This window comes from Chelonoidis abingdonii, chromosome 13 (assembly GCF_003597395.2).
Source record: "Chelonoidis abingdonii isolate Lonesome George chromosome 13, CheloAbing_2.0, whole genome shotgun sequence".
Lineage (NCBI taxonomy): Eukaryota > Metazoa > Chordata > Testudines > Testudinidae > Chelonoidis > Chelonoidis abingdonii.
Genome location: NC_133781.1, coordinates 10346081 through 10369313, shown reverse-complemented (window position 1 = coordinate 10369313; position 23233 = coordinate 10346081). Strand labels below are relative to the sequence as shown.

At 49.4% G+C, this 23233-nt stretch overlaps 1 protein-coding gene across 1 annotated transcript; it reads right to left on the bottom strand.

Annotated features, from left to right (window-relative positions):
- Positions 1–284: 284 nt before the first annotated feature.
- On the bottom strand, positions 285–22446 carry LOC116822897 (TBC1 domain family member 24-like). Its single transcript, XM_032777074.2, has 7 exons — positions 22308–22446; positions 16648–17683; positions 14758–14916; positions 6232–6295; positions 5048–5143; positions 2640–2922; positions 285–795 (listed from the first exon to the last, which is right to left on the bottom strand). The coding sequence occupies exons 1-7, from the start codon at positions 22444–22446 to the stop codon at positions 650–652; spliced, it is 1923 nt and encodes a 640-aa protein (XP_032632965.1). The 3' UTR covers positions 285–649.
- Between the last annotated feature and the right edge of the window lie 787 nt (positions 22447–23233).

Here is a 23233-nt window from a genome sequence, read left to right as displayed (position 1 = left end):
ATTGTTTTTCTACCTTTGTACTCACAACTTGGAAACAGAAGATTAGAAAAGCCTGGAGATAGAGAGATCACTCTCAGAGCCGAAAGAGCACTAGCGACACAGACAAAAGAACACACACCCAAAAATTCCCTCCCTGAGCTTTGAAAAATCCGGTTTCCTGACTGGTCCTCTGGTCAGGTGTTTGGTTCCCGTTGTTAACCCTTTATAGGTAAAAGAAACATTAACCCTTAGCTATCTGTTTATGACAGCTCCCTCCCCAAAAATTAACTCAGCTTTTTCAAACCTCAGAAGGTTTGGTGTTTGGTTTGATTTGATTTTTGTGTGAAGGTTCTGAACCTTTATTATTAATGATTATTAAACATTTATAGTATGGCAGTGCCCATAATATAACGCTGCCCTGTGGCACTTTGTTTTCCTCATCCATGGCCATCACAGTACAGTATGACAGAGAGGGAAGGTATGGAGAATGGCTAACAGCAGTGAGGTTCAGAGCTGCAAGAGAAACCCATGCATGGACTTCCTCCATTAGAGTCATGCATCTGTGTGTCATCTGATGGCAACTGGCTCATCACCAGCCATGGTATCCTGTGTAGTGGAGAGGAATCTCTCATTCCTTAATATGGTGCAAGGAATGGCAATTTCACGGTGATTAGGCATTTTGAAAGCCCCAGGCTTCCAAGAGCTGCACCTGGAAGTTCCCTTGACAGAGAGGAGGGTTGTCAAATGTCTCGCAGTGCTCCGTTCTCCCATAGTAGAGGTCAGCATCAATGTACAGAGCTTGGCCTCCACCACCACCTGCAAAACAAGGTCAGAGAGTATTGGGGACCTACTGTCACCAGGTTAATGGGTGACTGGAGAGATTGGCCTGTCTGATAAGAATCCTAACCATACCACTTATCAGTGATGATGCATAACTTTTGCTGGTGGTGGAGCACAATTTAAATGTTCTGGAGGGGGCATGTGACCACCCCGTGCATCGCTTCCGGGCTGAGGTGCAGCAGCAGAACCGGGAGCACCAGGGCAGTGGCAAGCAAGGGCCTCGGGGAGGATCTCATGGCAGCTGGGCTCTGCGAGCAGGGACCCGCTCCAGGGGGCTGGCTGGTGCTGGGATCCTTCAGGGGAAAGGCAAAAGCACATCAGGGTACAGCTGTGAGCTGTCCCAGGGGAGCCCGGCTGTGCAGAAGTGGCCTGGCTCAGGGAGCAGGGCAGAGAGTACTGGGCAGCCAGCCAGCATGCCCCAGCTCCTACAGCGTGGCAAGCCAGGGGCCCAAGTGGCCCCGGCGGCTCCCAACAGCTTCTGATCCGCCGGCTCCTGGCAGGAGGCAGGCAATGGTTTTCAAACAGAGGACACCCCCCCCTCCCCCATTTGAAAACCTCTGTGCTAAATGGAAGGCAGAAATCTGGGAGACACATGTGACTCTGCATGGCCTCCCCCCCGCCAAGTCACCTCTACCATCTAAGTCTCAGCTGCTGCAGCTTTATTTCTCCTGGACCATTCTGTACAGCTGGAGATGGGAGAGACCTTGGTCTGATGTGGTTAGGGTGACCAGACATCCCAATTTTAGGGGCTTTGTCTTATATAGGCAATAATCCCTCCTTCCCTGCAAAAAAGTGTCCTGATTTTTCACACTTGCTATCTGGTCACCTTTTATATGGTCCACTGCCTTTTATGCTAAACTGGAAGTGTTCTCTCTCTCATACAGTAGCTTCTGTAAGAATTACCTCATGGGGAAGCTGACAGTACAGGCAGTACTAGAGATTGCCTGAGTCGCCCAGTCTAAATTATTAAACTGGGTGGAAACTCGGCAAAACATAATCTTGAATTCACAGACACCAAACTTGGCCTTGGTTTCATTCCTGCATCTGATTGCAAGGGCAATGAAACATGAATGCTTCTTATATTGGAGGGAATGCCGCATGCAGCATTACCTTTGGTGCCCAACATGCCATAAGGTACAGGCTAGTGTGTCTGTGTACCAGTGCCCCCTGGTGGCTGGCCTTCATAGCATAAATGTCTTACTGCTGCTAGCAGCTCATGGAGATTCTTCATGATAGATACATGACAACAAGCCTCATGCATCCTTAGTGTAAGTTTGCTGAAGTCACGTGGAGTTGCATAAGGCACAAGAGTCCTGGATTTAATCCCCAATGCTTTAAGTGTATGATGTAGCTAATGGCTGTCAGGAATCGTTACAAAGTCACTGATGGAATTTTTACATTCACATCTTCCTGCCGCATTACATACAAAATACAAAGGGTTAAACTGCAGCTGGCACTTGTGTGGGGTGTTCCAGACCGTACATTCACACGCAAGTACCAGACACCACTGCAATCTCTGTGCTTCCCCAAGTGCAGCCACTGCTCCATAGTAACAGTCATGAGGGTGGAATCATGCAAAGAAGGAGGGATCTACTCTGTCCCATGCCACATCAGCCAGTAGTGCTAGCCAGCCATGGAGAGGAGATCAGGCTGCAGCATCCTAAGCATGTACCTTCCCGCTGTGCTCTCAGGAGCAAAGTGGTGCAGCTCTGTTCTGTCCCTTCTGAGGGCTGTGTGTAAATTACAGTCAGGCTCACAGTGCTTTGAGGCAGTGGTCTCTCTTGGGAGTGTGCATGGGTATGTAATGGTAGCATAGTTACCAATAATGATTCCTTCCCGAGTCCCAGACATGAACATGGAGGCTGTTTTCGAAGGCAGGAGGAAGTGTCTGATTGCCAGGTATGGGGAGAGGCGACCTTTCGCCCTCTGCAACACGGGCACAGTCAGATGGTTTGAACTGGCTATGTGGCCACCGGGAGGAGATGTGCTAAGGACAGGAGAGGCGGAAGAAGGAAGGCACTGGTGTGAGGAGCGTGGCACTGCTTTGGTCAGCTCTGGTTTCTTGATGAACACCCACTCGTATCTCTCCATTTCAGGGCATACCTTTAAAACAAAGGCAACACATGGGCAGCACAGCCTTCCAAATCCTTCTGCTATGGATGATGTCCTGTGGGGTGGTTTAGTTGGCTGCTCATGTGGATATTAGAGGTAGGTCCATCAGCGGTGGCTGGTCATTAGGGCTTACTAGTGCTAAACTCCACCAATAATGTCACTACATTGTAGGGTAGTTGTGGTACCACTGGGGGGATCTCCTGGTTGGGCTGGAAGAACTCCAGCTCTGGGGGGAAGTGGAGCAACTAACAGTTCATGAATGCTACATGGTTTTGTCTGATTGTTCTATGGGGTCTTACTGTTTGAATATGAGATTAATTTAAAAGGAGGCTGACTGCACATAGGCAGGAAAGTGTACTGTGACTTCAGATAACCACCCATTTGCCAACACTTAAGGGGTGATGCAAAAGCCATTCCCACTGGTGGTCTTTCTCCCATCCCCTGCTGAGCTCATCAGACCAGTTTGTCAAGGGGACAGGAGTCCGAGTCTGGGAAATTGAGATAAAGGACTTCTGGATGGATTAAAAGACTCTCTCTAGGAAGGGGAGGCAGTTGCTGGTGAAAAGCTGTTCTTGCACACACAGACCCCCAGTGGAGAGTTGAAAAAGCAGTGGTGGTGTTTGTTCTCTGGGGTCCCCCGGCAAAGCTCTGTTCTGGGACTGGGAGCAATTGGGGTGCCAAGAGAGACCCAGGGAAGCAGTGGGTGACTCTCTCCAGAGCTGGTCCTGTCCCCACCTTCCCTTGCCTGTGTTCAGCTCCTGTTCCCAGCTGGGGGCTTTGCTGTCCTGGCAGTCCAGTTATTCAGCTGCGGCTCTGCCCTGGGCTCCCAGCAGCTGGCTCCACTCCCTGGTCCCGGGCTGCAGCATTCCTGCACAGACCCACATCTGAGTCTCCTCCCTGATCCCCTCTGCCCGGCCAGCGGGCCAGGGGAGGGAAAAGGGCCAGAGCCGCCAGCAAGCGCCTTCTGCATGGCTCACTGGGCATCAGCTGTTCCTTCCTGTTCCCTACTGGGGGCGCCACTGTAAAGACAGTCCTGCCACCTGGGTCTGGCTGGCTCTGGGCTTCTGGCAGCTCTGGCTCTTGCACTCCCTGGATTCCAGGTGGCTCCTTTCACTCCCAGCTACAGGGTGTCCTCCAGGGTGGGGGCTCAGAGGCAGATCACTGTGGGAACCCTGCAGAAGCACAGGTGCTGGAGCCACCTGAGCCTTGGGTGGAGCTATAGCTGTGTAGTGGGGCCATCCTTACAGCAGAGCCCCCAGCGGGAGCATGAAAGAGTAGTGGACACCTGGCAGGCCAAATGGAAAGCCCGCATGGGCCAGTCTGAGCTTCAGGGTCTGCTGCTGCCTTGGGGCCCTCTGTGGTTGCATGGTTTGCAGTTGCCTAGCACCGCCACTGTGAAGAAGCTAGACCGTCCTCGGCTCCCATCACATGGGGCTGGGCTCCGGGAAGATAGACATGCCTGCAGATCTTTTATACTTTGATGGTCCCTTTCTCTCATTACGTTTTATCCCTACTGTTAAGATTAAACCAACTTGTGTTTTAAGAAGGCTGCTCTGGTGTAAGCAGGCTGTCTGGTAACTATATACCCCGCTAAGCACAGCTCCCAAAGGGAAGAACTGCAGGCACTGAACCCAGGCAGACCTGCTTGGAAAGGCTGATAGCCCAGGGCTGGTCTGAGAAGTCAGCCCCAGGAGAGGTAAAGGCACAAGGGCTGACACCTGTGGGGATGCAGAGTGACCAGAGAGGGGTCAGAGGTGCTGCTAACACTGTAACTATGACACAGTACCACTGAGGGTCTCCTGGTTTGGCAGGAGCCTGCTTCAGCTCCAACAGGCTACACTGCACCTTACACTGCAGGGTTTATTGCACTGAGAAGAATGGACTAGAGGGACACTGGAATGGAGAAGATACTGAGCTGGATGGATCTGACCTGACATAGGGATTCCTGTGATCGCCTGCATTCTCTTCTATCAGGCCTGAGGAGCACTAGCGAATTGTGTCTAGTACCTGCCTGCTGTGCTATTTGAATTCTACAATGGGTAACAAAAAACCTCAAGCAACTTTTAAAATATACAAACCAGAAACAAGATACAGCAGGAAACAGAGTCAGACTTACGCTGAAAACAAAGCATTCCCCTGTTCCAAAGAAGCTGGACGCTCCCCCACTCCTTTTTCTTTCATTCCAGTCAGAAGAGAGGAACGCACCACACACCTTGAAGGAGAGAATAAGAAGAACAGTTTGGAGTTCATGACTCAGTCCAGCAGGAAAAGCATTACGAAAAGTGAATCCTGAAAATGACAGGCTCGCGAGCAGGGGTGAGGGTGGGGGTGGCAAAAGTAGATTTACACACACATTCCTTTGAGTACTTTGATGTGGGCCCCATGTGGGAATTTCAAGAGCAGCAGATCAGAGCTGAAGTCCCCTGTGTGGCTCTGAGGGCAGCATTTTCCCCAAAAGTGCAGTTCTACACAGAAAGGAACCTAAGGCTATGTCTACACTGCACGCCTTACAATGGCATGGCTGTACTGCTGCAGCCATGTTGTTGTAAGGTGCGCCGTGTGGCTGCTCTTTATCGCTGTGAAAACTCTCTCCTGGCGAGAAAATAAAACCACCCCCAACGGGGGGCAGTAACTTCGTTGATGGGAGTGCGGCTCCCGCCAACAAAGTGCTGTCCACACCAGCGCTTTTCGTTACTAAAATTTTTGTCATTCGGATTGGGGGGTTCACACCCATAAGCGACAGAAGTGCCAATGTAGACAAAGCTTGAGTAAAAATGGTCCCTTCTCACTCACCTGATCTGCCCCATATGTGGATCCAGGGCCACTACTTTAGTTTTAGTGACTAATATAAATTTTAAATCGTATTAGCCCTGCAGGGCCAGCCCAGCTATAGGAGAGGGGGATGGAATCTCTTCTTCCTTGTACCTTCAGTGGGGTAGGTTACAAAGTTCCAATCAGTACTGTCGGTGCAAACCCACAGAAGGCAGTGGGACAGCCCAGTTATTCCAGTATAACTATCCTGATTCTCAAATAAGTGTGAACCCAAGAACAGCCATACTGGGTCAGACCAAAGGCCTACCTAGCCCAGCATCCTGTCTTCCGACAGTGGCCATCCCAAGTGCCCCAGAGGGAATGAACATAACAGGTAATCATCAAGTGATCCATCCCCTGTCACCCATTCCTAGCCTCTGTTTACCAAAGCTGGTGCAACATATGTCTGCCCTCCTATGCATTTCTCCCCAGACCAGTCAGAAGCTGGGACACACTCACAGCACTCTTCAGTATTTGGGAAATACTTACTTCCCCTTGAGTCGTTTTTATGAGCAGTATTGTTGGTTCGTAACCTTCGCAGCATGAGTAAAACCTGCAGATGACAACAAAAAAAGTGCATCGGTTTGAGTTTGAAACTGATGAGAGAGAGAGACGTGCTTTGGCAGCTTACCCTAGGTTTATTGGGTAGTGAGCCTGGCAGGTTGGCACATTGCTCGTCACTGGCCTTTGCAAAGCGGGATATAAATATATTAATGCACCCAGCACATGGTTGTGGCCTAACATTTCCTCCTAAGTGCTTCTTTGCCTGACTCCTTCAGGTATTAGAACATGATTGTGACAGGGTCACTCCTGGCCTTGTAAAAAACACGGCTGGGTCCCAGATCAGGTGCAAAAGACAAAAGGATTTTACCTGGCTGTCGCTTCCTTCAGGCAGGGCCCCACCTGCAGCTGTCTTACCCAGCAACAATAGACTAGTCATTGGTAGTGAACCCCAGACAACAGCATTGCATCAGGCCTACCTGCCCTCTAGGAGGCAGCAGTCTCTAGTCAATTCTGGCTCTCAGCTCCACTTCTCTCACAGGGTGCATCTGCATTTGAGCTGGGAAGTGATGCCCTAGGTAGGTACGTGGGCAGCTTGCCCAAGCTGCCACCCATACTGCTGTGGACACCCTGCTATTCTTAGGTGTGGATACATCTGTGGGAGCTGGGAATCACATTCACAGAGAGAGAGCTGAAGGTCTGCTCTCCCACCCAGACAGCCCCCTCTTTTAGCGTCTCCCTTGCCACTGTAGTGGGACAGGGCTTCTTGTTAACCCTTTCCAGGCCAGCTTGGGGTTTGTACACCTCATCACAACGTGCTTTCCCTTTGGTGGGCAATTTGCAGAATCACTGCTGTAGCGGTACATGCAATTGCTCAAACAGGTTAATATTCATTAACTGGTTAATGGAACAGACAAGCAAGGCAGAGGTTGAGGCAATGTCCTGTGCAGAGAATCAGGGACAGGCTGAACGACTCCATTAGTAGTCCTGCACATTGCAGGCCTCAGACAAGCCAATCTAATCCCCACGGCCTGCTGTGTCCCTTCCCTTTGATTACTTATTTTTTATCTCCATTTTACCACATTTCCTACCAATCTGTCTCTTGACTTTTCTCATGCTGCTCTCATCAGTTTCCTTGTTTTGGCTATTTTATCCATGATCCATTTGTGCCTTTTTAAATAATTGCAAAGAATCTTGGCTCCTGAATATAATAAAATAAAGACCCACATGAGAGATGGAAGGGTCTCTTCTGGCCTCCAGATTTGAATCTGTGAAATTCCCTGTGGTTCCAAGTTTAAAGGGAAGAACAAAGACCCTGTTGTGATGGGAGCTGGTTGAGATTCACCTTGTGTCTTTGAAAAAGAGCAGTCAAAATGCAGCAATTTCCAGACAGCAGCTGCTCAGAAGGGGTGTGAAACTAGAGAGATGGCATGACTAGGGGCAGACAGTCCCACCTGTGTCACTGAGGCTAAGGTTGGGAAGGTGAGACACAAAGGGCCAGATCCGCAGAAATATTTAGGCACTGAATTCCCCTTGATTTCAGTGGGAGTTAGGCATCTAAATACTTTCAAGGATCTGAGCCAGAGAGCTCAGAGGTACTGGTTAACACAGTTACCGTAGCTGTGTAACTGGTGTCACCAGGTCCACCACGGTGGAGTAGAGGGTGAGCGAGTGAGAGAGCTACAGGAGAATGGAGATGGTTAGCAAAGGCTGTGGCATCTCCTGAGTCACTTCATTCTGCTGTAGTGCCACACCATAAAGAGAAGATGCCTCATTCCTGTGCCAGTAATGCCATCTGTATCTCTGCATGATGATATAATTCTGATGATTACATCTCCTGCTGTAGGACATCAGCTGGTCCCAAGAAGGATTCAGGGGGGATTTCCTGTTCCTGCACTATCGGCCAGGTGTGTCATAGGGTTTTTCACCTTCTTCTCAGGTATCAGCTATTGGCCATTGCTGGAGGCAGTGGGTGGGATGAGATGGATCTGAGGTGATACAGGAAATCATCTGTCCCCAGATGTCTAACTGCAGAGATTCCTGATCATTGACACAGGATTAAACTGATCCCTGGGGTTAGGGGTCAGAGGGAATTTCCCGTTAGGGCAGATCGTCAGGATCATGGAGCTGGGGAAGTTCACCTTCTTCTAGAGACAGAGTCCCTTGTTAGCTCCTTGCCACAGGGGTGTTAGGTATCAGTGGCCCTCTGCCATTCTGCATTTGTTGGGCAGGGCTCCCTAGAGAGCCGCCATCTCTGTCACATTTACAGGGACTCACAGAGATGGGGCTACAGACCCTGCAGGGGAGTTAAACAGTCCCTTGTCATTCTACTGTCTGGCCCCTTGAATGTGGCAGCAAATTGGATGTGGTGTGTCCAGCCTCTCCCCAAAGTGCTCTGGGTCCCAGCAGTTTGCTCACTTTCCCAGAGCGGCATCGATTATGGTGGCTGTCAGCCTGCAGTTTCCTGCCATTTGGTTTCCCGTCCCCAGTAACTGGATTTCCCTTCCGAGCCATGTCTGATGCCCTCTCCTCCTCCCTTGTTCCCTGGCTGCCTGTCCTGCTTATGCTGTAGGAAAATAGGAGAGCATTTTATCCCGCACAGCTGCCTGGAGGTGAAGGCTCCTCCCTCTGCAGGGGCTGGTCAGCAAGAGGGAGCTCGGTCTGTATGTAGAATTGCACCTTTCACCTCAAAGCATTTTACACCCATTCACTGTCACTCCCATTTCTCAGCTGGGGAAATGGCCACAGACTGGTTAAGGTCACAAATAGATAGCATCAGAGCCAGGAACAGAGTCCTGGCTTTGGAAGCCCTCACCACAGCATGTAACTGGCCGAGTAAGGTTTCAGTTCAGGAGAGGAGAATAAGAGAGCCTCTTTGCTGGGAGAGAGAGACAGAGAGAAGTAGAGCAGCCAGAGGAGGAAGGGAGAGAGCAGCAAGGAAGGAGGGGGCTGCAGAATACTTATGCAAGCCTGTAGATCAGGAGCCATTTTCATGCACTGCAAGATGAGGTAGCAAGGACCTCTGGTCCTGGAATTGCTGGGCCCAGCACACATGGTGGCACTTTAGATCCGTAAGAGTTACTGATGACCAGGGCTGCATTGATGGATACAGACTTTGAATTGATGTGTTCTCGCTCCTTCTGTACAGCGTGATTCCAGACAATTTGTCCCTCCCACTTTCTCCAAGGCCACGCCCCCATTCTTAGATGGGCCTTCCTTGCATTTTTCCCATCACTTCCTCTCTGTGGGTTGCAGTTTGTGTAATTCCCTGTCTGGCTTTTACAGGGTTTTCCACTGTTATCCTGAAGGTGGTGGTGGTATATTGTGGGGGATCAGGCACCCTTGCTTTACACTACTAGCATTTACAACCCAAGGGCTTTACTCATCCTCGACAGAACCCACGTGATTTAGCTTGTAGGGAAGCACTTGGCCCAGGATCTCTTTGGTTAGGGGTTCAGAGAACATATTTAAAATACAGCAAGCTACAGCAACCTGTACAAGATTGAGGAGAACAATAGCTGCTCTATTGTTATGTTAAACAGCCTGCCTGTGCAAACTCATAAAGGAGGAGCGGCAGAAGCAGTTCATCATTTAGCTCCAGCAACTTGTGTGTTGGTGTAGTAACTGAGGAAGTAGCCATATTATGGATATGCTAAAGCCATAAGTTTTGCTCAGCAAAGCAGGTAATTGTTCAGCTAAATCCAGACATAAAATCTCACCAAGCATCCTAACTTCGATTCCCAGGCTTAGAATGAAAAGACTGAACTGGATGGTGTGGTTGCGGTGCAAGCTTTGTTTTAACCTGGATGTTTTTCTTAAATCTTATGAGCCTGAGATTCTGTAGTGCTTGTGCCCCTTGAGCACCCGTTGGGCCGGATTCTGAACTGTATTTTCTGAGAAACTCAATGGAGGCTCAGGTCTGGAGGTTTTAGGCCACCTTGGGACTGTCGGGATTCCAGCACAGCCCCCAGTATAAGTCAGAGCGGCTGCACTACAGCACAGGATCTCCATAGCATGAAGCACTACATGAGAGGATCCACAGATCTGTCTGGAACCTCAGGCCTGCTGGTTCCTGCCATGTCCATGCTGCCACCCAACAGCTCTGGCAAAGTGGGGAATGGCAGCCTGTGAGCCCTACGGATTGAAGCACCACTGGATGTCCTGTCCAAGCAGGTCTTCACTGATGAAGTTGAACGCATTCCCTGATTGGCCCAAGTGTACTATTTAAGGCCTAGGGAAAATACCTGGACGTTGTCTGTGGTGGATCCAGGGCTTGCTGCTGAAAACAGATTCTGTTATGCAGTCCAGATACCTTGCCTGTTTCCTGCCCCTACCCCGATACCTGGCCTCACTCCTGCTCCCCTGCTTCATTCTTGATGTCTCGCCCTGCCTCGATTCCACTAATGCTACTTCATCTGACTCGCTTGGCCTTGACCTGATGCAGCTTGTGAACCTCAGCTCTGACCTGATCCTAGGGCATGACACTGGTACAGATTGCTGCTTCTGGCCTTGATCCTCTGTACTGACCTTGGACCATATTATCAAGTCCCCTCCAACCCTGGCTCTGGCCTTGACCTGCGCCCCCATATCTGGGGTCCTGACACTACATATACTTTCCTTCTATGCCCCCAGCATGCCCTCTGTGCTGGGATTAGCGAGGGTAGGTGGCAGAGGACCAATTATGTTGGCCGTAGGGCAGGTTCTAGGCACCAGCAAACCAAGCATGTGCTTGGGGCTGCATTCTGGCCATCCCTTTTTTTTTTTTGCTTCGAGCAGCAAAAGCCTAGAGCCAGCCCTGGCAGCAATAGCGCGTCAAGCACAGGGGGTCTCCTGGGGCCACTGTGGTTCGCGCCACAGGGGAGCAGCGCCTGCACCTTGTGGCTGGACCGGGCAGGCTCTGAATGGGGAACACTTGGGCTGAGGGCCACCCCGTGGGGCACATGGAGCTGCCTGCAGGTGCTGCAGGGTGGCTGCTCCCCAGCACCATAGCCGGGGTTGAGCGAAGAGGCCCGAGCAGCTCAGGGACTGCAACAGGGCGGCTAGAAGCAGCAAGAGCAATGGGGCCATAGAGGGTGGGGCGCTGCCATGCAAGGCTCAAGTCCCGCTCTCTGGGGCTCCACTCCCTCTGGGGCTACCCTGCCCTGGATCCTCAGGCCCCTGCTGGGGCAGTCCCCTGGCTCTGCTCTCCCGGGTCCCGGCTGGTCCTGGAGGTGGGATCCCTGGCTGGAGGGACCCTGGACTGAGCCGTGGCCTGGGAGCCCGCCTTCTTACCCCAACTCTGCCAACACCGGACTGGCAGAAGGCAAGGAGGAAGTGGGCAGAGTCAGCACTGGTGCAGGGAGAGCCCAGGGCTGGGGGGCAGCCAAACATTTTTTTGTTTGGGGTGGCAAAAAACCTAGAGCTGGACCTGGTTGGCCCTGCACTGCTCCTGCATCCACTGAAGTCTTCCCCAGCCCCTTGCGTGTTATTTGCAGCCTGGGAACAGGCACCAGAGTAGGAGTCAGAACCAACCCATTGCCATCATTTAGGGCTCATTTAGGAGCACAGTATCAGCTCCGTGTCTGTATGCTGACACAGAGAACCTCCCCTCCCTTTTGATTTGGCCGACTGATCTAAACACTAAAGGAGCAGTGAGCGTGCCATAGAACATGTTCATTCCATTTAAGCAGGGTTTTGGTGGAAAGCATAAAAATAGCACCTGCTGGAAAGGGAGGGATATAAAATCAGGGCCTGACTCTGATTTTAGAGCCATTCTGCTCTGGTGTAATCCCATTTGACCCAGTTTATCCCATGGTAACCAAAATCAGAAAAAAAGGCCGGATCCTGCTGAGATCAGTGGCCAAACTCTCCAATGCCAGATGGCCACAGTCTGCTTTTTGTCTAAACTGTGGAACCTGCATAAATAAATAATTTCACAGTCACCCCTCGCTACATGCAGTTAAGAAGAAGCATGGTCTTTTTGTAGCAAACAATTAGGGGAAAGGAAAGAGGAGTACAAAGGAGCAGTATGTGCCTTAAGATACTAGAGGAACCTTGTCAAGGTTGCTAAATATACAATATATTCTACTTTAGCTGTCCTGTGTTGAGAAGCAAGTGTGGCCTGATTGTCTAAGATGAGACAAGGGTTGCTAATGAAAGTGGCATCTCAGTTTTAGCTGAAGCAAATGCTTCAACATGAGTGTTTGCCCATCTCATGTAATTATTCTTTGGTTTCTTTTATCCAAAGAAGTCTTTAAATGCCCTTTTATCCAATGCCTCCCACCACCTTCCCACCCCATAAAAAACAACAAAAACCAAAACCCAAGTCCAGAAGCCCAGCGCTTGTGAGCAGCCCGGGTGGGAATCCCAAATGTGGTGCCGGAGCCCAGCACTCAGGACTTGGGTTTGATGGGGTCCTCAGTCAGGGAGCCCCACAATCTGCTGCAAAACTGGCTCTGAATGCTGTGATTTGGGAAGCAGTGAAAGGTATCCTGAGATGCCTACCCATACTGCAGTATGCTGCAATTGACGCTGTGTAGATGCATGGGGTGAGTGTTTCAAAAGCATTCCACACTGTCCTGACTCCAAGTCAGTGGGAATACTGACGTCAGGAGAGTTAGGTCAGCACTGAATGCTTTTGAAAATCTCACCCATGGCTTCAAATGCAATGTGGGGTGCACTGGTGCAGGCCCTAATACAATGTGACCTTACACACTCATGGTTGGTTTAGCTAAGTCAGTGTCGCTCTCCTGGGGCAACTCTTGTGTCTACACAAGCCCCAGAGTGGAGCGGAGTGGGGATCATAGGGTTAGAAGGGACCATAAGGGTCATCTAGTCTAAGATTATTCTAAGGAAAAGGATTATTTTTGGAAGGGGGGAAGTAACTGAAGATCTTTGGAGGAAGAGGGACTGGAAGATGTAGGAGGATATAAAATCATGAGAAAGAAACAAAGACTAGGTTAAATGAAGTCAACTTTGTTTGCAAGCACTTAGTGATGACAGGATCAGTTTAATTCCCGTTCCTATCTAGCACTTGTAGTGCAGCTACTGCTACTGGGTGGTTCCTTTGGCAATCTCAGTCTAGGCTTGGCTGCCCAGTGTTTTATAATCTCTTCTGCCCCAGAGAAGGCACCTCTGGGAACTAGGAACACATAGGAACTGCCTTTTATTATGAAGCATTGTGGGGACAGGAGCTGTGCCCTGTCTGCGACCTGACATTCCAGTGCTGCTCCCTGCCATGCACTGAAGGCTGCTGCCTTCGCATCCTGTGCTGCAGGCGCCCTCTCTTGTTCTTAGAACACACTGCAGCTGCAGGCCAAGGGAAGGGAAAGCAAGTTCTGAGCCTGGCAGAGAAATGTAAGCAGGAGCCAAGAGGGGATGATCAATGCCTGGGCACTGCCAGGGGCGGGCTCCAGGCCCCAGCACGCCTGCGGGAGGTCCACCGGAGCCGCCTGCTGCCCTCCCGCCGACCGGCACAGTGCCCTCCATGGCATGCCGGTGTGCCTGGGGCAGCAAAATGTCTAGAGCCGCCCCTGCTGGGCACTGGCTGTCACAGGAGTGAAAGGAGGGGTTAGAAATCCTCATTGAACAAGCCCATTACAATTCTCCACTACCTGTTGGATTGGGGCTGGGAAGCCCATGTAATGCTCAAATATTTGCTAATTTTCAAACTGGAGAGGTGACGGTGAAGTTCACCAATTGCCATTTGCTCTGTGCTGCTTCCTTAAGTTGGATCAGAGAGCAGGAGCAATGTCTGACTGCCTGTCTGTCTGTCCAGGCATTTACACCCTGCTCGTCACTGTGGTCACTGTGTGTCTGGTTCTCTAACACTGCCAGCTGAGGAGGGCTCAGCAGAAGCCACAGCCACATGAAGCAAACAGCAGTTTGGAGTATGAGATTTTACTTCCTCCACTGGAAGAATGGAGGGGGCAGAACACAGACTGGGGATTGCCGTGCCCAGTACATGCTTGCTCAGGGGAGGAGAAGCAGGACAGGCTTGTTCCCAAGGTTCATACTTAACAAACTCCAAGGGCAAAGGGAGCTTTTATTCCTTATACATGGACTCACAGCTCCAGACACATCCCCTATTAACATGCCTCAACCTTGACCTAGAGAGAGAGAACTGAGTTCAGTCTTCATGACCCATTCAGTCCTTGGCCTCTCCCCAGCAAGGATGACAGTTATGGTGGTTTTGTGCTGTGGACTCCTCTCCCCAATGAATTGGACTGAGACCCACCAAACTCACTGCACATCAGGTAAAACAGCCATCGAACGGAATATGTGGGTTTAAGATTTAGAAAGGAGTGACTCTACAGAAACCTGTGTCAAGCCATCTATGCCATAGGCCTCAGGGAAGTTCATCCAACAGACCATCTGTCTTAGGAACCTGCTCAGATATTATTTCCTTTCCTTGGCTAAACATATTCCTCCACTGGTGTAAATCAGTGTAGTGCCATTGACATTGATGGGGCTATGCCTATTTACATCACCTGAGGATCTGGTCCATTATCTCAAATTTTGCAGTTGTCCCTGTACCTTTGCAGGCTGTATCCGTTTTCTGAGGTGGAGAATAACAGGACAGGTGGGAATAAGGAGAATCGCTCAGGAATCCAGGACCACATGATGCGCATCTCCTGAGCAGTTACAATGGCAGAGCTGAAATTCAGCATGTCTACTGCCAGGTGGAACAGCTGCCTGTGGGAGGGAGGAAAGATTTCAGAGGTGCAGAGCTACCTTCACTTTCAGTAGTTCAAGACCGTGGTATGTCTAAAAAATGGCAGACACAGGCACTTATTAAGTTATAACCTAGTCCCCAGTCCTTCAGCTTTTCTTGTGTCATTTAGATTGGAAATTTCCTGTTATTAATAAATTAATATTGCAATAGCTGCTGGAAGCCCCAATCTTGAGCCTCGTTGTGCTAGGTCCTGCAAAGGGGCCTAGGCCATCTCACCATCTATGTTTGTCCAGCACCTACCACAATGGGGTCCTGATCCTGACTGGAGCCCTTGAACGCTGCTGCAATCTTAATGATTAACAGTAATCAACCAAAATGTTCATCAGTGTAGCAGCAGATGATTGGGGAGGGGGGCGCGGGGCTGAGGACAGCATTGGCAGACCTCTGTGGGGTTCCAAGCCAGGCAGAAGGGATGGGTAGGGTCACCAGAAGTCCCAATTTTATATGGACAGTCCTGATATTTGGGGCTTTGCTTTATATAGGTGCCTATTACCCCTCATTCCCGTCCCGATTTTTCACACTTGCTGTCTGGTCACCCTTCGATGGCACTGGCTGGTTGGTTATAAGAGGCATCAACTGGTCTGTGTGGGTCAACAGCTGGAATAGCAGAGTGCTGCAGGTCAGGCTGAGAAGCCCTGGCAGAGCTTTGTGTGTTTGTCATAGTGCAGTACTAGGCACCAATGTCCTTAGCCCTTCGCTGATATTACTACAGTGCACTCTGGTTAAATAGGAGACCCTTTCATAGGAAATGTACTTCACTGGGGACATCTCCCAGGGATGCGCATAGTTTGAGGGGGGTGGAACAGAGTGGGCATTGCCCCCTCCCCCACTGCAAGCCTTGGGCAGGTGGGCAGCTGATCACCACATGTGGCCCTGTTGGCCTGACTGAAGCTGCTCCCCCCAAAATAGGTGTCAAACTACACCCATGCTCCCAGGGAACTTATTTAAATGCCATTTTACTTAATAGCCATAACTGCTTCTTGACAGGCATGATGATTCTGTTTAATAGGGACGTTGATTTTGTGGTGCTTAGTTACTTTGGGAGTTTCGGATTCATTGTGGTGCTCTGTGTTTGCTTCCCTAAGAACCATTCTCAGTCTCTCCATAGCTGTGTAACATCACAAGGTGTGTGACTTGCCTCACAACTGCCTGTTCCTGTCTGCTTCCATGCCAACCACACCCACTGGGCTGCCCCTTGCAGCTGTCCCAGGCAAGCTTAGTTCCTTTCCCAGTGCAGATGGCACTTCTTTCTGACTCCATGCTCCAACCCTCCATCATGGCAGGCTCTGCAAGTCCCCAAACACCAGCATCACTGTTAAAAATGTAGTTTCTGCTCATCAGGTATTCTAGTTGACAAGGCCAGCCAATGTGTGTGTGTGTAGCGGGGTCCCAATTCAGCAATTTCTCCTTTATTTAATTTCTTTCCTTTCATCAAAAAAAGAAGGGAACCAGCGAGTACTGCTGTTTTCTTAGTGCCACTTGTCCCTCAGTTAGTTACTCCAGGGACAATTTGTCTCTGAGGCAGCTGCACAGATTGCATTGGAGAGAGGGATTAATTTGGCCTGATTTATATAATTTCTGTTCATTCCCATTCTCTCTCAAGCATTTGTAAGGCCATCTCTCCCCAAGTGGAGTTTGTAGTAGCAGTGGGGAAAATCACGTGGCTACGCTGGTGAATGAATCAGTCTTACCTGCGCTGCACCACAGTTACACCTTTCTCCACCAGTGCTTTCCTGTTGGCCATCTGAAGAAGCCAGATTTCCTTGCGGGAGAACAGCCGAATACCAAAGGCTCTCTCCAGGAGCTTGTCAACTGTCATGTGCTCCCTAATGTTCTGCACAAAAGCCTTCACATCTCCCTTGACATTGGCCACTTCCAGTTCTCCAGAGGTCACCGAGAGCCTGTATTGCCTCAGCAAGGCCAGAGCGATCCGGTAGAGGACTTTCTGTCCCTCCAGCAGGTACACATCAAGTACACGGATAGTGTAATCAAATGGAAGGTCACCAAAGATCCACCCCAACCATTCAGAATAGACCTCAAAGACATTCTCAGAGGTGCTGGCTATTAATCTGTGGGCTGCTGGGCAGTGCTTGTTGGCCAGATCCCCAAAAGTCATACAGGAGGCCTGGTGGGCCAGGAAGGACTGGTCTATGTAGCTGGTATGGGAGTCATTACAAGCAATGAGGCGGGAGACATTCTCAAAGCACTGAGCTTCATCTTCACTGTAATGCAGCAGCAGAGCCACGACAGCGGGGAGGACTGGGCTGTAGGTGATGTCGGGGAAGAGGTTGCCAAGGCAGATGAGTATTTTCTTCACAGCAGTTACACCTTGCATAGTCAGGCAATAAGTGGGCATCCTGCACCCTCCAAGGAATTCAGGCAAGGGGTGGGAGCTCACACTCTGCTTTCCAAACAGCCTGCTTGCGACATCCCTGTAAACCAGAGCATCGGGGGTCACAAGCCGGCATGGGATGTGCTGGATGATCTGCTGGTAAGTCCGAGCTCTGAGTGCATGGTTGGTAGCCCAATGGCCTTCTCTTGCCAGCTTTTTCAGCTCTTTGCTGGTCTGGGTGAGACTCTGACTCTGAGCGCTTGGTTGCTGATCCAACTCGGGCATCTTATCCCAATCCACAAACTGTCCACAGCCCACGCAAGAGGATGCATCGATGTCCCAACTCTCAGCCTCAGAGATGATCAGCACTGGGACTTGAGGAGAATCAGCTGGCCCTATAGAACAAAGACAAGGCAGATGAGGTAATATCTGTTATTGGACCAACTTCTGTTGGTGAAAGAGAGAAGCTTTCATGCTTACACAGAGCTCTTCCACAGAACAGACACTTTATTCAACACGTTTCACCACCATCTGCCAGCGTGCTTAATTCTGTCTGACAGCTGCGGCTAAGGCTTGAGTCAACCTATTTGTATTTAAATAGCAAGAACATGTCTCTGCCCAAAACAGGAAGTTCTTATATTGGGTTTGGAGAACTAGAGCAGTTCTCATCATCTTCATCTTTTCACAGGTGCTCTTTTACTGAACCTCCTGAACCAACATAATTGACTGATATACCACTGAAATAATGGCCTCTTCCTGAATAAACATGATACAGAAAGAACCTGTACCTGGTGCTGGGGGTACCTGATGCCTTTTTAGCAGCATGCCAGGTGTGTTCTACCTAGATGTATCTGGCACCTTTAGCAGCATGGCAGGTACATTAAAAATGTAATTTTAAAAATAGTTAATATTTTAAGTCTCAGACTGACTTTGAGACAATTAACAATTTGTCACTCGGGGTAAATCAAACTTGGTGTGTATATGGGATGAACTAGCTGGGCCATAGACCAGGACAATATGCTACAAGTTCAGACCACAGTGGATATACCTCATGCCTGTTGCAGATTCTGTACCACTCAGAGACACTTACAGCTTCCTCTCCCCACTCTCCTCTTCATGTGTCTGGTGAATGGCTGTATTTTTATCTGGTGGGGAATTCTAAAGAATTGTGCCTTGTTGGGCAAAAATGAACTGCCAGACAGTTCAGGATGCTTTGAGCTCCTCAAGCAGACTGGACCAGTCCATCTCTTGCTTATGTTACCAGAGATGGATTGAATTAAGGCCACATGGCTTCTGGATCCAAATTGCAATGCTGCTGACGTAAAGCCAGGCAATAGCAAAGGAGTGCAAACAATAGGCTGCACAGCTTGCTCAAACCAAGCAGGTGACCCCTTCAGAGTTAGGGGCCTGGCTGGTGGTCCCCAAAGAGAGTCTGTTCTTGAATAATGCTTGAGTAAGTGTGGAAGAAATGTTAATCCTTGTCCTTCTGCAATCTGTCTCTCACCCCACACTCTCCTTCCTGCTTTCTTAGCAGGACTTGCTCAGTTCTACAGAGCAACAGTGGAGAGCAGGATTCTGGGAGTCAGCATACAGCTTTGCTGGGGAGATGGGTGACAGAGAGGACCTTACCTATCCACCATCTGTTTCCCCCGAGTGCAGTGGCATCAGGGCATTGGCAACCGGAGCCACTGCAATCCTGAGACTGTTGTGGCAGCTGCTGAAGTTGCTGTGGTGTCGCTCATGTTTTGGGAGAGGATTCTGTCCCACCCCATAGTACTTGGCTTCTCTTCCAAGCTTGGGTCTGTGTAATCAGGCTCTGAGCTGGGGGCAGGATTCACCACCAAAGGTGCATGCTTTGGTGCCTGTGCACCCATCAGATCTCTGGAAAGAGCCTGCTCTAGAGCAGTACGAGCATTGGACTACAATCAAATATAACAGGCAGCAGGTGCCTCTTACCAGGGACCTTTTTAGCAACCAGGAGGGAGATTACTGGGCCTCACTGATTCCCTAACAATGGCAGCTCAATCACATGCTCTAGAGTTTTCATTCAGCTTGTTATTCTTTATTGTTGACTGAGCATTATCAGTGAGCCTGGTGCCATGTGACCCCTCTGCCAGCATCAATGGAGCTGAGTGAAACCCACCAAAAACCTGCTAGGGGGACAAACTCTATCACCTGCTCCCCCTCCACCTAAATCCTGCAGAAGTCCATGAAAAGTGTCCTCCTACCTTGTAGGCACCCTGACATCCTACTACGAATCTCTGAATTATTGACACCTAGAAGTCACTGTGTCCTACTCTGAGGCTGGAAACTCCTGCCAATCTGCCCCCTGCTTCCAGGCACTTTAGCAGAGAATATGCGGGGGCAGGGGCTGCTGGAAAAGGAGCCCTTCTCTGCCCCTATTCAGGTGTGTCGTTGTTTGGTTCATTGTTAACTGCTTACCCACAGCAGGCAGAATTTTGTAAACCTGGTGTCTCTGTTCATGAGTCTTTTTTTTTTTTTTCCACACTGGAGCCAGCCTGAGCCTCAATTTGAACAGATCACCAAGATCTGGGGGAAAACGCCTCATGTTAGAAAGAAAGCCCCTTGTTTCCTCCCTCCCTGCTACAGGTCTCAAATCCACATGGGTCTGGCTTTGCACTGGAGTCTTTGTATGAACCAAAAGAGGTGAAAAGACACTGTAGGCAGGGAACTCTCTCTGGATCGCCCATCTGAGGAGATCCCCGTGTGTTCGTTATTTCAGCAAGTTTATACAGTGTCTATCTGTTTATCTTAAGTCTGAGACTGGCCAAACTCGAGCACCTTCGAGAAGAACCTTGTGAAGTATTTCCCCTACAGCTGTCAAGAGAGCTCAGCTACGACCTCTTTACGATGGGATGTTAATGGGCTCCAGGTGGATGAGTTTCGCTAGACATTTATTAATTGCAAGGATATAGATGATTAGCAGAACAAATTAATTCTCTACTTACACTGGCTGGGCCCAGCCTTGGCAGGGAAGAGTCTTTGGGATGGAATATACTCCATTCACCAAGTGTGTTCTGGATGCGCTGCTTTCAGACTGTGTATGTGTATAGCTAGTGTGCAAGGCTACAGCCTCCCATTCCAGTCCAAATTGTACCCACTGTAGGTATTGCTGCTGTACTGATCAATCTCCCATGTAAACAGCCACTCGGACTGAATGAAGTGTGTGTGTAAAAGAAAGACAGCGGGTTCATAGGTTCAGTGTGTAGGAGAAACACCTATTCTGAAGCAGAGACAAAAATAGAAAAGTCTGATTTTAAAAAAGTCGCTCCAGAGGAAACTCTGCCCTGGCCAATCCACCTGAAGAATTAGCTGGCTTGCTGCCCTCGTGAGTAGTCAGCAATTTCCTTATTAATCTTACATGTGTAGCTTGTGAATAATATACCAGCCCAACGGCAGCGTTTGCATTTCATAATGCACAAAAATGGTGACACTTGGTACAAACACACACATGCAGGGGGAACAACTGTCCCCAAGTATCAAGTCTCCCAGTGCATTCTGGGGGTGGGTTTTTCTGTAGGCATTATATGCATGACTGCTTTGCTCTGATATTGCAGTGTATAGCAAATTTTGCTATAATCCTGATTCCTACTCAAAAGCAAGCACTGGTTGTTTGAGTGGATGATAGATGTCCAAATGTTTACCTTTCAGGACATCTACAGTAGTACAAGTCAGTATGTAACCAGCATACATGGAGTAATGGCTCCCAGTGAAGATGGGACCCAATCTATGATATAATCTGAATTTAGTGTCCTTACAACAGAGAGAGTATAACCGAAGGCAGGCAGTAATTTTAGGAGCAGGATATATTCAGCTCATAAGTTTTATTTTGCTCCAATATATCTACATTCAGGGACAAACTAATGCCAGGAAGCTCCAGAGGGACTTTCATGAGACCAGACCCTTCTAGATCACCAGTACTTCCCAGCTCTCAGATGGGCAGGAAAATAGATGAATATTTCAGCCCTAGTCACTGGCCAGAAACCCTGACGTGCAGTGACAAGAGGAAATGGAAATTTTGAGACCACTAACCAGGCTGTAGTGGGTACAGCATGGGCAGCTGTAGTGAGAGCTTCCCCATACTATTGCACCCCGTCATTTCTGGCAATATGCCCCATCCCAGACCTGGGGCAAGGGAAAGTTCAGTCTCCATGGTCTGCTCAACCCTTGGCATCCCTGGGGACAGTGAGAGCAGATTGTGATAGGCTGTTGTGTTGATTTTGATTAGACGGAGGCCCACCAACTCATTTCACACACGTCACTGAGCAGCTGTCAGATGATAGATTTCTATCTCTGTCAGTATAGACCCAAGCCAGGGACCTAGAGGTGCAAAGCCCCATCTCCCGTTAGCAACCCCTTCAGCCATCCACTCCCTTGGTTCTCATTTGGGTCAGACTAGTTCACCCATACCTGTTATAAAAGATCTCTGCTTGATTTTAGTCTCTTAGCCGGGAAGCACATCCTTCAAAGCACCAGCATGTCTCTACAAAGCCAGCCTTGCTGCGAAACATGGCAGAGCACTAGAGTGGGGTTAGCCGGGCCCAACAGACCTCACACATAATGCAGCACTCACATGGTTAAAAGAGATCAAATGCATCCTTTTTGTACCAGTTCTCTACCAGCTGCTGCATTTGTCTGTCTAGAACAGGGGTCGGTCGGCAACCTTTCAGAAGTGCTGTGCCAAGTCTTCATGTATTCACTCTAATTTAAGGTTTCGCGTGCCAGTAATACATTTTAACCTTTTTAGAAGGTCTCTTTCTATAAGTGTATAATATATAACTAAACTATGGTTGCATGTAAAGTAAATAAAGTGTCAGAATGTTTAAGAAGCTTCATTTAAAATTAAATTAAAATGCAGAGCCCTCTGGACTGGTGGCCAGGACCCGGGCAGTGTGAGTGCCACTGAAAATCAGCTCACGTGCCACCTTCGGCACCCGTGCCATAAGTTGCCTACCCCTGGTCTACAAGGACGCTGCTCTCTCTCAGGAGTGGCCTTACCTTGTGTGTCTTCCATATCACCTCCACCTGAGCTCATCAGGGCCGAGTAGGACCTGCTCCTCTTTCCCAGCTGATCCAAAGGGATATCTTCTGCAGCACCCCTCAGGGAGCCAGGGAGGCCCAGCCCAACCTGTAACATCTCTCCGGGATTATGTGTGAAATTATAACTCACCTAGCAAGCAGTTTCCGCTGGCTCGGCTCCCACGCTGAATTTATTGCATCTGAGTCCTCCTAGGGTTAGCGCCCCCCCCCCCCAACACTTATTTGATGTAAACAATGCAAGGGGTGGAGCTGTTAAAAAGCTCCAGCAGCCTCTTCCTAGCCCAGACCTCCTGGCTAGTGACAGGATGGGAGGTAAATAAGCAGCAGGGAGAGATAGCCATCGAAACAGCAACAGGATCATTAAACCCAATCATTTTTTCCCCAAGGATAAACTTTATTTCTTGTTCTTCAATTTATTCCTTACTTCAGTGTCACAAGAAAATTAGAGCCGTGTGCCAAACAGAGACACGGTGGCGGGGGCGGGGATTTCTTAATGTGTGTCCTCTAGTGACTATCTGTCCTTGAACTGATGAAACATAAACACAAAAAAATAATTTCCAGCTGCTTCCTGCTGGACTGTTTGGTTCTTGTTGAAGACAGAAATAGAATCATGTGTACAGCAAATGTCAAGTGGCTCACCGGCGGGCTGCAGGACGCAAAGAGGAAAAACAAAATTACAGTCACTTACAGACGTGCCATTTTGTTGAGCTGGTGGAGGAGCTTTTGATCAATAGGACGCATGCTGAAATGCAATTCTGGCTTGAAAAACATGAAGGCAATGCTTTGTCAGTAAGTGCACTGGGGCCATTCAGGCCTTGCTTGACAAGGACAATAGGTGTTATTTCAAATCATGTCCACTAACCTCATTTGAAACACCACATGGG

What these genes read in the sequence shown, in the direction of transcription:
- LOC116822897 (XM_032777074.2), bottom strand. Translation starts at nt 22,446, where the DNA reads ATGTTACAGGTTGGGCTGGGCCTCCCTGGCTCCCTGAGGGGTGCTGCA. An exon ending in TGATATGGAAGACACACAAG is followed by an intron (nt 17,684 to 22,307) that starts GTAAGGCCACTC and finishes TTTGTTCTATAG; the next exon opens with GGCCAGCTGATTCTCCTCAA. An exon ending in AACGGATACAGCCTGCAAAG is followed by an intron (nt 6,296 to 14,757) that starts GTACAGGGACAA and finishes TGTCATCTGCAG; the next exon opens with GTTTTACTCATGCTGCGAAG.